This window comes from Misgurnus anguillicaudatus, chromosome 4 (assembly GCF_027580225.2).
Source record: "Misgurnus anguillicaudatus chromosome 4, ASM2758022v2, whole genome shotgun sequence".
NCBI lineage: Eukaryota > Metazoa > Chordata > Actinopteri > Cypriniformes > Cobitidae > Misgurnus > Misgurnus anguillicaudatus.
The window spans coordinates 19268985-19283151 of record NC_073340.2 but is presented as its reverse complement, the minus strand read 5'-3'; the positions used below and the strand labels follow the sequence as shown (position 1 = coordinate 19283151).

The following is a 14167-nucleotide window of genomic DNA, read 5'->3' as shown; positions in this document are numbered from 1 at the left end:
CTGCGTGATGAAGTGAAACTAAAGGGTTAATAAACCCAAATTATGCTCTTTCTTTATGACGCACTCTACTCTATATAAAACCTTAAATACAACATAAATGTATTATACAACATGCATATTTCTGCACAAAATGCAAGACTTCAACTAAGTTATGTACTTAACTATAGTGTCTCGTGATGTGAGGTGTGTTCAGCTTTACAACATTGTGCGGATCGGCGGGTTGCCCCGTCGCGAGTGAGCGGACTTTATCTGTTTGTTTTTGAATCATGCATGGTCAGACGTTTTGGCTTTAATTCATTACATAGAACGAAGCAACGTTGCGTCGTCCATCTTTTTTTTAAGTCTATGGTTTGTTGTAGTCTAAGAAAACAGATTTACGTTGGAGATTATAACTCTTGTCATTGTTTACTTTGGGGTTTGTATACTTTTGCATATCGTTAACATGTATTAATACACACTTACACACCAAAGGAAATGTAAGATCATGAATCGGACCATAGGAGATCTTTAAGGCTAATGTAGAAACATGACGCATCTTCCATGTAAGGGGATCCGCAGTATATGTGTTAAAAAATGGCTTAATACAGTAATAAAAACAATACAGTTCATTATGTAAGGTCTTTATACACCACTGATAATATAATTATGTATAGTTATATGTTAAGCATGTATTATACTACATTTCTGTCAAGAGTTCCTTCTAAAAGTTGCACATTGCACCTTTAAGTTAAAGTACAAAAACATTAATATTACTTTTTTACAGTGTATATAAGTTTACAGTTCAGATTTGTTTCATTATTTATTATAATACTTTAAGAATTATTTATAAACTCATCAGATTTAGATCTAAATATAGGATTGCTAAATCTGCTAGAGGAATAATACACCTAAAAAGCAATACGAAAGTGTTTAATACTTGCACAATGTAATTGGACTCTGGGGGAACTTACAGCGATATTACGCCATCCATTAATGCATAGTCATTGTCTCTCTTCACCTCTGCTGTTGTCTTGCAAAGTCCTATTCCCCTGTCAAATCAGTTAGTGGAATCGATTAGAGCCCAACAAGATGAGATTTGACTGAATTTTGCATGACCTTGTTCACATTTTCAGTGCAATCCTTAAATAAATACCTCCAATAACCAGACCTCTGTGACCACAAACTGTGACTTTTTGTTTGGTTTTATTTAATTCATTTAAATAAAACTTTGCATTCATTTTATTCCAGCAAATATACTTAATCGCGTGTGCCGTGCAGTATTTTATTTTTAGTGTGGAAAATCAGGGACTGTTCAGCGCACTAAAAGCCCTTCGGCTAGAGTCATGTGACCTGCAGGCTGTTCACATCATCTGCTCTCACGCTCCGTCATGTCAACACTCCCAGACAAACACATTCGTACGCATAGACGTGCACATTTAAATACATTAAGCACAATCCTTTGAGCTTTTCAGTTCTCCCTTTTCTTTTTCTATCACTGTCTTTGTATGAGAGCACGTGGCTTTTGTTCTGACATTAGCAGGGAACTGCCAGATCACATTTAGATGGGGTCTAAAATAAGCTCTCATAAAGCTGGCAGCGTAGAGAGAGAAAGAGAGCGAGAGAAAAAAACAGCAAATACACAATGAGGGATTTAGGAGGAAGGAAATGCAGGATGGAGCGACTTCTTTGCATACGAGAGAGGCGTCTGACAGCTCCTAGACTCAGCTGTCGTACGTTCTTTATTATCGAAGAAATCTTGTAATTAATCAGGGTTCCCACGGGTCCTTAAAATCCTTGAAAGTTTGTGAATCTGGGGATAACAATTCAAGGCCCTGGAAAGTTTTTGAAAATATACATACAGTAGATACAGGTCATTGAAGTGCTTGAATCTATTTTATGCAAGAAGTTTTCTAGGGAAAAAAATCCATATTATTCCCTGTGTAGTGTAGGATAATATCATAAAATTCTAGACTTTTTAAGCACACGTGCTTAACTGTTCACTTTAAATACTTTTATCTTCTGTATGTTGATTCATCCCAAAATGCTTTTTTGCATAGTTGTGCTTGACACATGAAAACGTCTCGGGTTCCCTGAGAAGGGAACGAGATGCTGCATCTCCCTTGCCATACTTCCTGCATCCCTGTAACGCCATCTTTGGCAATATTTCAAATAGCGATATATTTCCTCGCTTCCGCGTCACCTTGTCTTTGTCGTTAAGCTTTGGTTGATTTTGATATACACATTCAGAGGCAATTACCCCTGGAAGAAGCGTCCCCAAAGTGTCACCGCAGTGACCCAGTGTGAGTTCCCTCGAAAGGGAACTGTAACAATGTATCTTAAAAGGTAACACAATGTAACCTTGCTCTCACTTTCCCACAATTAGTCCTTGAATTTGGGGGTATTGGACCTGGAATGTCCTTAAAAGGTCCTTTGAAGTTAACTAAGGTGTGGGAACCCTGATTAATCTATATGACTTTGTACATAGGTGATTTTTTGAGACAGTATTCAGGCCACTGTTTTCTATAAACTTTTTACGCGAAATAAATAAATACAGTCTTCATTTACTTCAACGATAGCAAAAATTTAATTTTTAGGTGAGCTATTGTTTAAAGTTAAAGCCTTGCAGCACTTTTGCATGCTGTGCCTTGCATCACTTCCCTGTTGTCAGGTTTACATAATTGTGACCCAGTCTGTGAAAACCAAGCTATTCAAGTCATATTTTTGTGATTTAAAGAGCATTCTGTAAAAATATCACATTTGATATCTTTAATATTGACTGAGTAAGGTCATGTCAAAGATTGAAATCAATGTAAAATCTAACTTTTTAATGCTCCAAATCTCATAATTAGATTATGAGAGTTTAACCTGGATTTCACAATTAAGTTTATTTTATTTAACACTAACTGGCATTGCAAACATGTGTACCAATGTTAAGTTTAGGGTTAACTGTGTGCGCACATTCCTTGTGATGAACTTGAAAACTCCCTTCAGAGTGGTTTATTTAATTCACCTGAATTGACTCCAAAACTGTCACTGCTTGTACTGCCGTTGCCTCGGGAAGACTTGGGGAAAAACCTCACTGGATATTAATACCACAGAGATTTGGGCAAATAAAGGTGAAAATAACCTTAGGCGACAAAACTGGTTGGTTTGTTTATGAATGTTGGCACACATCAAACAAGCCTTGTGCTTTTCTTGCTAGTCGCCCAATCTCTCCGTCTCTCACTCTTAACTCCGGATTAACGCATGCATGTCGGATCACGACACCCAATCTCAGGCCACGGGACGGATTAAAGATAGAAAGTAAGTGAGCGAGTCTCTCACGAGGGATTCTTTGAAAAAATTGCAAAGAGGAGGTGAATTTCTGTCGCAGGGAAACAGCGAGAAAAATGAAGAGAGGGAGTGTTGCAGACTGATAGCTACACACACACACACAGAGAGAGAGAGAGAGAGAGAGAGAGAGAGAGAGACAGAGGGCTTATGCAAGAGAGGCAAAGGATCAAAGTGAATCGTGTCTAGCTCTCATAGTTCATGCAGCAAACACTGTTAATGTGGTAAAGAGCAGAAATCCAGAGGAACGGCCAAACGGTTGGATCTTCACCATGCACATCCTCCAATCTCACTGTGTCATCAGGTGAGACTTCTCTCTTCATACCTGTATCAGGTCTTGAATTTCTAATGGTTTTACACCTGCATGTTCCTGTTGGTGCAAAAGATATAACCTAGTGATCGCTCACTTTCGGGTTTTCTGTACTGCGTTGGAGAAACGTTTATTTTTGTTAATTCAGAATCGTATATGCTGCTGTGCTTGTGAACTAATCATTTTGATACTATCAGATCAAACGTTTTGTACGTCGCTTTGTATGCGAAGTGATATCTGCTTATTTCAAGCTCATATCGTAGTGTTACCACAACCGCTTTTCTCGCTTAATGGAAAAGTTGTGTAGCACATCCATTTGGATGCGGAATAATTGATGTCTTCTGCGGCGAGCAAGTGCCAACTTAGCTATTTATTTATTTATTTAGTTGATTTTTTCTTTCCCCATCCATTTCTGATTAGCCAGAATCCATTTATTTATAGGACCTAGTGTCCTTATATGTCTCTATAGGCCAGTTCACACTGGTCAGACAACTACCAACTCCAACAGACACCAACAGATACCAACAGACACCAACAGACAACCACATTCTAAAGTCTAATTTACTTTGATCCAACAACTGCCAACAGGGGTTTCACACTGGTCAGACAGAGTCCAACAGACGCGTCTGTTGGAGTCTGTTGGAGTCTGTTGGAGTCTGTCTGACCAGTGTGTAGTGGCCTTATGAGCTACAAGTTTCATAACCCGACATTATGTAAGGTCATGTAAGCAATGCTTATTTCAGGAGCTTCGGGCTTTAAACAAAACCTGATTTGCAGAAACTGCGTTTCAAATTTCGGTTTGCATGTAAATGACTTTACAGGAATCCTGGTGGCTTGTTTGATGTGGTGCACACCTTGTGCACAAGCCTGTTGACACTTTTGAAGTTGAATGTGTTGCATTTAGCAATTTTTGGTCATTCAAAATGTACTCAATACAGTCTTTCTATTTCATTATTTATCTTTTACCTCCACATTGGAAGTTTTTAGTATGCTTAATCTGCTTTGTAGTGTCTGTGATGGCGATTGTTGTTAAATTAATCTTGTTTCAGTATTGATTAGCCAGGACGTGCCAAAAAGCACTTGTGAAGGTCGGGCCATCCTCTGCGCTGCCTGTTTAAAATGATCTGCTTTTGTGCTGTAGCTGTACAGTAGTGAAGAGGAAAATGAATAGAAAGAAATGAGATTGTCTGATTTTCTTTAGTATGTGATCTTGATGATTGACAGTTGACAGTATCGATGAAGCCATCAGTGACGATATCCGCGGACAGCAGGCTTAAGAGTGACATTTTCGAGTGCGAGAAAAACTTAAGTCTAGAGAGGCTTCTGTGTCCTGGCAGAACCTCGGTCAGACATATTAAATGACATTCATAAATGATGTTCAGCCACAGCTGCAGATCAATATGGCGAATGACAAAAACAACGTGACGGGCGAATGAAGCCACTGGCATCTGCCAGTATTAGCCTTCAAACATTTTTTATAATCTTTCCCCATGGCTTTGAACAAAGATTGCCTTTTGTGCATGCGTGGGTGACGTAGATGTAGCTACGGGGCATATCACATGAACCTTGTTTTATGTTCTTCTGGTAATTCCCAGAAGATTTGATCAAATGAAAGTAACACTGTTAGCCAAATCTGTTGTGATCTGAGAAGGTAGAAGTTGGGAAAATAAAACAAATATCTGTTTGTTACTGTACTTATTTTAAAACAGTGCTTTACCACAGTAATATCGACTGTTATGCAACAAAGAAAGACTATTTTTAACTTCTATAAGAAGCTTAACCGTGTCATCTTTCAATTTTTACATTTTAATTTTAACATTCATTCTACCCATCACCCTGGCATAGGTAGTACACATGCATTGCTGTGATTCGTTATCCTTTTTTTATGACAAGTTTTAAACCATCTTTCCCTACAGAAGTAAGACTCTTCTTGATGTATATTTAAATAGTCTAGCATTAGTGTTCGAAGCAGATAAGACTTGCTTTGCCTGTATTATTGGGACATTCTGTTATATAACTCTGCCGCTCTTTCTTCCATCGGAGCTCTGAGCCAGCTAAACCTTTAATCACTGCCAGGTTTGATGTTTTTAAAAACCTTTGTGACTTATGAGGTGTTCAAATATCACTATTGTTGGTTTACAAAGTGGATACTGCTGGCTGTTATTGGTGGACTAGATAGCTGACCATAGCTTTTGAAATGGGGTGTATTGCTGCTAAGATAAATGAACTCTTAATTTAATAAGGTCTGCTATGTTGGCATTCGAAATGAATTTCGATGAACACTACGATCATTCCCTGGAAGTCGAAGCAAAATTTTGCATTACGTTATGTATGTGCAGTAGTTAAAAATTTAACACGGTCCCATGGGGAATTACAGCCATTCGATAGGAGCAAAGACGTTGCTTGTGCTATCTCCGTGTTGTATACTAATGCACGCTTTCTCTGTTTCTCTCTCTTCCTTATTTGACTTTAGGTGGCTCGATGGCCCGAAAAGGAAGAGAAAAAACAGCCAGTGTTCGATGAAGAGCATGTCTGGTAAGACCTCTCATACAGTAGTATATCTGCAGCAGTATGCTTGTCCCCTCCCCAATTCTCGCAACCCTTTTATGATTGCATATTTCTGAGAAACACACAGGAAACCCAGAAGGGGAAAAGGGTTTTCAGTTACCCCGTGATGCTCCTTACATTAACTCCAGCTTTGATGCTTAGCTGCACAGGCTTGTTATCTGTCAAAAGATATATTGTCGCACAGGAATGTTGTCACATGGTGTATACAGTATTGTTGTAGTCAAGACCACCTAAACCGAGACCAAGTCATGACCAAGACCAAGACAGGCCGAGATCGAGACAAGACCAAGAGTTTAAAGGGTCGAGGCCAAGTCAAGACCAAGACCAGTGCAAGTCACTGCATTAAAACACTTATGATAAAATGTGAAATATGCATATGATTAGGCACTTCTTGTATGTGTGTGTGTGTGTGTGTGTGTGTGTGTGTGTGTTTGTGTGTGTGTGTGTGTGTGTGTGTGTGTGTGTGTGTGTGTGTTGGTTTTTGTGATTTACGAGGACATTTCATATGAATACACGCCACACTATGAGGACATTTTGTATTATGAGGACAGGGTCGGTGTCCTCATAATACGGGCAATGTAGAAGTGCTTCTAGGGGTAGGAGGAGCTTTAATTCTGATTTTCTCCGAAAGTCTTCATAAGTCACAATGACCGGACTTTGTGTATGACGTGTGTATCGAGACTGCGCCCCTGTAGGCCGGTCTGGTGTACTGCACCTCCTAATGAATATTCACGCGTGTGTATGAAATCGCCGCTTCCGATTGGCTGACAGCCAGAACGTCCTCATAATGTCGGGATTTGTCATAGCCGGATTGTGTTACTTACATCAAGGACGAAAACGATAAAAATATAGTTCTAAAATCGTTTTTAATTTAAAATGGCTGCAGTGTTCATACCACAACTATATCAATAACAGCACAGAGGAACAATATGATTGGAAACACTTTCAGATCGATTGAACGGATGCATGGATTACTAAAATCTGCCGAGAAGACCACATGTGAGGATAAATCATCGATAAAATCATCAAATAATCATCAAAGTTACAAGACTCCAGGTAAGATATATACAATGTTAAGCAAACAGCTGCTATTAAAGTTTTAAAACTGTTTTTACCACGTTAGCATTAGCAACCTTATGAAAATGAACCGTGGTTTTACTATAGTAAAGTGTAACTTAGTAACTATGTCCTTTTTGGCAGATTATCATTTGTGAAACCACAGTTTTACATAGCATGGTTAAATTATGGTTACTCTAGCAAAACTATGGTTGTGGTTACATGGTAAAACTGTAACTGTAACTACGTTTGTTGTAATGTGTCATTTATTTGTCATTCCCCTGAGGAAAATAAACCATGCTTTTATAGTAAAAGAAGACCATGGTAAATCTGGGGTTTCTATAGTTTTACTTTTATTTAAAAAATAGGGTAACTACTCAAACTATGGTTCATTTCATAAGGTTTGATTTTCTCATCATATAGTTGTATTAAGTAATTAAACCTTATCCCTCTTATAAATGTACTAATTTTATTCCCATCAAGATTTTTAGAATAGATGGATAGTGATAAAATGTTTTCTTTACATTATCTCACATACAGTTGTGTTTACAATACATCTATATTTGGTATTTTAATAAAAATAAGAGGAATAATGAAAATTGAAGTTTGTTTTTCATTTAATGCTAACTTGAACAAGTTATTTTAGATGACAGTGGTTTACATATAGTCCCCAACACAATAATTTTACAAAAATCAAGTACATGAAGCTTCTTCTTAATACTGCTTGATGTTACCTGAATGATTAATGACTGTTTTAATGTTTTGTGATAGTTGTTCATAGTTGTCTCTTCCTTCAGGTCTTGCAAATAATTTTGTTCCTTTTCAAGAACGGTCTCTTGATATTGCGTCAGAAGCTATGGGAGCTTCTTCCACTTTCCTTTTCTCTGAAGCTTTATTGAACAATGCCAGTGTACTGACCGATGCCGACCATAACGCTGTGTAGAAGTGCCTTCCACTACTATATAACCTGTCTATGTGGTAAATTCATAGATTATTTATCTCCACATTGTGATGCTGAATCATCACCAGAGAGAATCACACGCAATTTACGGACAGAAAGCCCATGACCCTTGCATGCATGCCGGTAAACATTTACATGGATAGCTCCTCGCTTCATTCCTTGCCCCCCGTGCAGCGATCCGTCTTAACACAGCGCACAGCTCTCAGCCCTGTTCTTGATTGTGACCACAACACACTGCAGAGAGAGCCACGTGTATAAGCCTCCCTTTCCCACCAACCCGCCACAGTGTGCACAATTCATAGACAGATCCACACAATGAAGTAATGCCTCCATAGGTTTCGGTTTTGTAAGATCACAGCTTAATTCAGCCGCTCCCCATACATGAAAAGACCCCCATCCTGGCGTCTGCCTTGTAACATAATTCACTTCGTTCACTGCTCAGACATGAACAGCCCCAGTGTCTTTGGGGCCTGTCATGTTCAGCGCACGGCATCCTCTCGTACACAGCATACCAACGTCCCCATAAGTTCAGCCAAGTTTAACCTCACAGGCCTGTAAAAAACAGCAGATTCCCCGAAAACAAACATATGTAACTGCCACCCTTTGTGCGCGTAGCGAGCTGTAACAAGTGTTTCAGTGTTAAAAGCAGGGTATCTGATTTGATCTAGAAATTTTTTTAGTTATGCTGGTTAAAAGTCTCCTCACATCCTGATAGCAATCACTATGTTAAAGTGTTTGAATCTATTTTATAAATATGTTATCTGTGAAAGGTGTAGGACCAAAACATTCAACAAATCATTGAACTCGGACCGAATGCAATAATTGGACGCATGTAATTTTTGCTCCTCTTTTGTGAACGTGTTTTGCATGCCACTGCGTTCACGCAGACATCATACTGTACATCATCAGCGAGTTCATGTCTCCTCTGTAAACAGAGTCAAACCATGACAAAAAATGTCTGGATCAGCAAAGAGCAAAAACCTGAATTAACATCGGTTAACTTTACTGCTTTAACATGAGATAGAAACAGCGCAAAGGGTCTGAATTTGTATGTTTCAATATTAAAAGCAAACTACTAAATCTACACAACCGAAAAAGTGCTTACCCGGCAGTGTTTACCCCTTAAACGTATGCCGAGTTCAGAGTTCAGACTGCACGATTTTAGCCCTGATCTTGACTCGCCGACAGGTTTTGAGAAATTGCAGACAAAATGCGTGAAATCACATGCAAATCGATGCTCGTGCACGCGAGTGACAATGACACAGTGTAAATTATCAAAGACGTGATCTGAGAGAATCGCAGACACCTGTGAGATATTTGGCATGCTAAATATCTGGACCTGTCGGCGATTCAAAATCATGCCATGTGAAATGTGTTTTGACTGAAAAAACATCGCCAATGAGAGAGCAACATACAGGACAGCTGGAAGTTCCCCACGCTACCCCAGATAGTCGCGCAAAGTGAAAACATCTGTGACCCGACTAGTTTGAAAATCATGCAGTCTGAACTCTGCGTTACCGCTTCGGGTATTCTTATATCCTAGTACTCAGAGCGGCCTACCGCTTCTATTCGACGCAGACCACCCCATCTGCCACGGTCCTTTCACATTATCGTTGCAGTGCACAATACTGAGTCAAGACATTGCGAATGTGCAATGAACACATGCCTGATGAGAGAGCACTGTACACTGTGTGCTTTATGCTGGGATCTATTTAGCCCAGCACACGTTCTCAGGTTGCAGTGCTATTCCATCTAAGCCTGTGTGTGGACATAGAAGGACAGTCTGCACGCCAGCTTCAGAGAAAATGGAAGTGGGAGGAGCTCTCATAGCATCAGCTTCTGACACAATAGGGCTTTTCACACTGGAAAAAGTTAACCCCGTGTTATTCTAAACCCTGGTTTAACAGAATCCTGGGTTATCTGTTTCACGGTCCACATTGTTCATACTTAACCAGAGGTTAAGAGATAACCCTGGGTATTCATAAGCTGACGTTTCACACTGTGCATCCCTAAACCCTGTGTTTTCATTTGTGGTGTGAACCGTCATGACTGGATAAAAGCGATTTCAAACTTGACTGAATTAAAATAACCGCTTGTCTCGCACTTTCATATCAGTGATAGAAGAGGTAGCAAAGTTAATCTCTCTTGGTTGTTTTAAGTGTCCTGGGATTTCATTTTTACTTCAATTTAAAGATCAAGAATAGCACCATACTTTCAAAGTCAGGTGTATGTCAAATATTGGACAGGGTGAACAGTGTAAAGTTATTTTGTTTAGAGTTTTTATTCATTTGGTTGTTTAGTTATAGCTTAGTTGTGGTCTTTAGAAACTACAAAAAAAATTGACACCAATTATAATTATCATTTCAACCTTCACCTATGGCTTTGCCTTTTTGATCATCAGTGCATTTTTAAATCTTTTTTAATGTGTGGGAGCCTCAGTTTTTAGTATGAAAAAATGATTTTAAACATTTTACTGTCACTGTTGGCAAGATGTCAAATATATAGAAGTTGCTGGAAAGGCAAATTCACCATACATCAGTTTAAGAACCACTGATCTAGGTAACATCACAGAGTACTAAGAATCACATGTATTTAAACTTTGGTCTTGGACTAAGCCTAAATGTAAACATCTGCTCTGTGAAATAACTTATTGCACAAGTATTATCAATTACACAAGAAAAAAGAATATGTTGTTCATCATTAAAGCTTGCTTCACTTTTCACAGGTAACTTCTAAGATGAAAAACAGACAGAGGTTTTGCTCAACTGTCCAGCAGATGATAGAACAAAGAAGGTATTTGCCAGTGAAGTGTTTGTTTGTATCCTGGAAAGATAATGACCAAGGTAATGGGAACTCTGCTTTTGGAGAACCATTGTCCTGCAGAGTTTAGGTCCTACCCAGATAAACACTGCTGCTATAGTTCATTTTCAAGAGTTTGGCTATTCATTAGCAAAACCACGTAAAACAAAATATCATAAACTGACTAATTTCACTGCACTGTGATTGCCATTCAATTCTGTCACCATACTATGTCTGATAGTTAAACACTGTCACCGCACTGTGCTGCTACATAAACACTCTCACTGCACTGTCACTACAAGGTTATTGTGTGACAAGGTTACAAGGTTAAGGTTACTGTGACTAACTCTGACTTCTACACTGTGTGCAGAATTATTAGGCAAGTTGTATTTTTGAGGATTACTTTTGTTATTGTACAACTACAGTGCTCTTGGTCAATTCAAAATCTTAACAAACCCTCAAACCTGAACATTTAAGTAGTAAAAGTGAAATTGTGGCTTTCTTAAGAGAATATTTCTATGTACATCATTATTAGGCTTGTGTGCAGAATTATTAGGCAACTAAATGAAAAACAAAGATTTTACCATCTCACTTGGTTTTTTTCACCTGTTAAAGTGAGAATAATAAACAAACTCTACATTTACAAATAAACATGTAATAAAAAATAAAAAATAAAAAAAATATAAACTCAGTAACCAATATAGCCACCCTTCTTTTCGATAACAGTCACAAGCCTTCCATTCACGGATTCAGTCAGTTTCTTGATCTGTTCTGAACCAACATTTTGTGCAGACGCAACCACAGCCTCCCAGACACTGTTCAGAGAGGTGTACGGTTTACCTTCACTGTAAATGTCCTGCTTAAGAAGGAATCAAAAGTTCTCAATAGGGTTTAAGTCAGGTGAAGAAGGGGGCCATGTCATTAGTTTTTCATCTCTAAGGCCTTTACTTGCCAGCCATGCAGTGGAGTGCTTTGGTGCATGCGATGAAGCGTTGTCTTGCAGGATAATCAGTCTTCTTGAGGGATGCAAACATTTTCCTGTACCACTGCTTCAAAAAAGGGTCTTCTACAATACAGGCAGGCAGGCACAGACAGGTATTATTAAACATGAGCTAGTTGGACCTTTTTGGGTTGAAAATGAAAATAAAAAACAACTCTTAGACTTACTGACAATTTTAGAAGACACTTTCTTCAAGCAGTGGTACAGGAAAAAGTTTGCATCTTTCAAGACTTTTTTATGCAAGACAACGCTCCATCACATACATCAAAGTACTCAACTGCATGGCTGGCCAGTAAAGGCCTTAAAGATGAAATACTAATGCCATGCCCCCCTTCTTTACCTGACTTAAACCCTATTGAGACTTTTGGACCCCTTCTTAAACAGGACATTTACAGTGAAGGTAAACCGTACACCTCTCTGAACAGTGTCTGGGAGGCTGTGGTTGCGTCTGCACAAAATGTTGGTTCAGACCAGATCAAGAAACTGACTGAATCCGTGAATGGAAGGCTTGTGACTGTTATCGAAAAGAAGGGTGGCTATATTGATCACTGAGTTTATATATTTTTTTATTTTACATTTTTTTATTACATTTTTATTTGTAAATGTAAAGTTTGTTTATAATTCTCACTTTAACAGGTGAAAAAAACAAGTGAGATGGTAAAATCTTTGTTTTTCATTTAGTTGCCTAATAATTCTGCACACTTATAGTTGTCTAATAATGATGTACATAGAAATATTCTCTTAAGAAACCAAAATTTCACTTTTACTACTTAAATGTTCAGGTTTGAGAGTTTGTTAACATTTTGAATTGACCAAGAGCACTGTAGTTGTACAATAACAAAATGTAATCCTCAAAAATACAACTTGCCTAATAATTCTGCACACTGTGTAGTTAAACACTGTCACCTTACTGTGTCTGATAGTTGAACACCGTCACCGTACTGTGTCTGATAGTTAAACACTGTCACCACACTGTGACTGCTAATTAAACACTGTCACTAACTGTGACTGTGAATAAAACACTTTGACTGCAATATGTCTGCTAGTTAAACTCTGTCACCACACTGTGACTGCTAATTAAACACTGTCACTTACTGTGACTGCTAGTAAAACACTTTAACTGCAATATGTCTGCTAGTTAAACAATCTCACCGCACTGTGACTGCTAATAAAACACTGTCATTAACTATGACTTCTAGTTAAACACTGTCACTATACTGTGACTTGTAGTTAAACACTGTCACCATACTGTGACTTCTAGTTAAACACTGTCCCGCACAGTGACTACCAGGAAAAGATTGTACTAACTGTGTCTGCTAGTTAAACACTGTCACCGCACTGTGACTGCTAGTTAAACACTTTCACTAACTGTGACTGCTAGTAAAACACTTTGACTGCAATGTGTCTTCTAGTTAAACACTGTCACCGCACTGTGACTGCTAATAAAACACTGTCATTAACTATGACCTCTAGTTAAACACTGTCACCATACTTTGACTTCTAGTTAAACACTGTCACCATACTGTGTCTGCTAGTTTAACATTGTCACCACACTAGTCTGTGACTGCTAATAAAACACTGTCACTAACTGTGACTTCTAGTTAAACACTGTCACCATACTGTGTCTGCTAGTTAAACACTGTCCCGCACAGTGACTACTAGGAAAAGATTGTAACTAACTGTGACTACTAGTTAAACACTGTCACCACCCTACTGAGGGATCCAGCTAAGACCAGCATTGGCTGGTTTTGCCTGGTTTAAGGTGGTTTACACTGGTCCTCCCAGGCTGACAAAGCTGGTCACGCTGGTGGGCCAGCTGGTCTTCCAGCCTGACGAGCTAAGTCCAGCTAGACCAGCTTAAAAAGTGACCAAAACACAGCTAGACCAGCTTGCTACACCAGCAAAACCAGCTTCCTACACCAGCAAAACCAGCTAAAACCAAGCTGGAGACCAGCTAAAACCAGCACACCAGCTTATGCTGGTCTTAGCTGGATTTTTCAGTATGGCATACTGTGTCTGCTAGTTAAACACTGTCACCATACTGTGTCTGCTAGTTTAACACTGTCACCACACTGTGACTGCTAATAAAACACTGTCACTAACTGTGACTTCTAGTTAAACACTGTCACCACACTGTGTCTGCTAATTAAACACTTTCACTGCA

The 14167-nt window shown here is 38.8% G+C and overlaps 1 protein-coding gene across 5 annotated transcripts in view; it reads left to right on the top strand.

Moving 5' to 3' along the window:
* Window positions 1–14167, top strand: part of thrab (thyroid hormone receptor alpha b) — a 173272-nt gene that overhangs the window by 120130 nt on the left and 38975 nt on the right. For 3 of the 5 annotated variants that reach the window (XM_055175332.2, XM_055175330.2, XM_055175329.2), the window contains one exon: window positions 6093–6154. Coding sequence is in view for 3 of the 5 variants with exons in the window: in XM_055175330.2 (XP_055031305.1) it covers window positions 6093–6154 (62 nt within the window). In the remaining 2 variants the exon portion in view is untranslated. Of the gene's footprint in view, window positions 1–3190; window positions 3614–6092; window positions 6155–14167 lie in introns of those variants that run through there. The other 2 variants (XM_055175331.2, XM_055175333.2) reach the window with 2 other exon arrangements.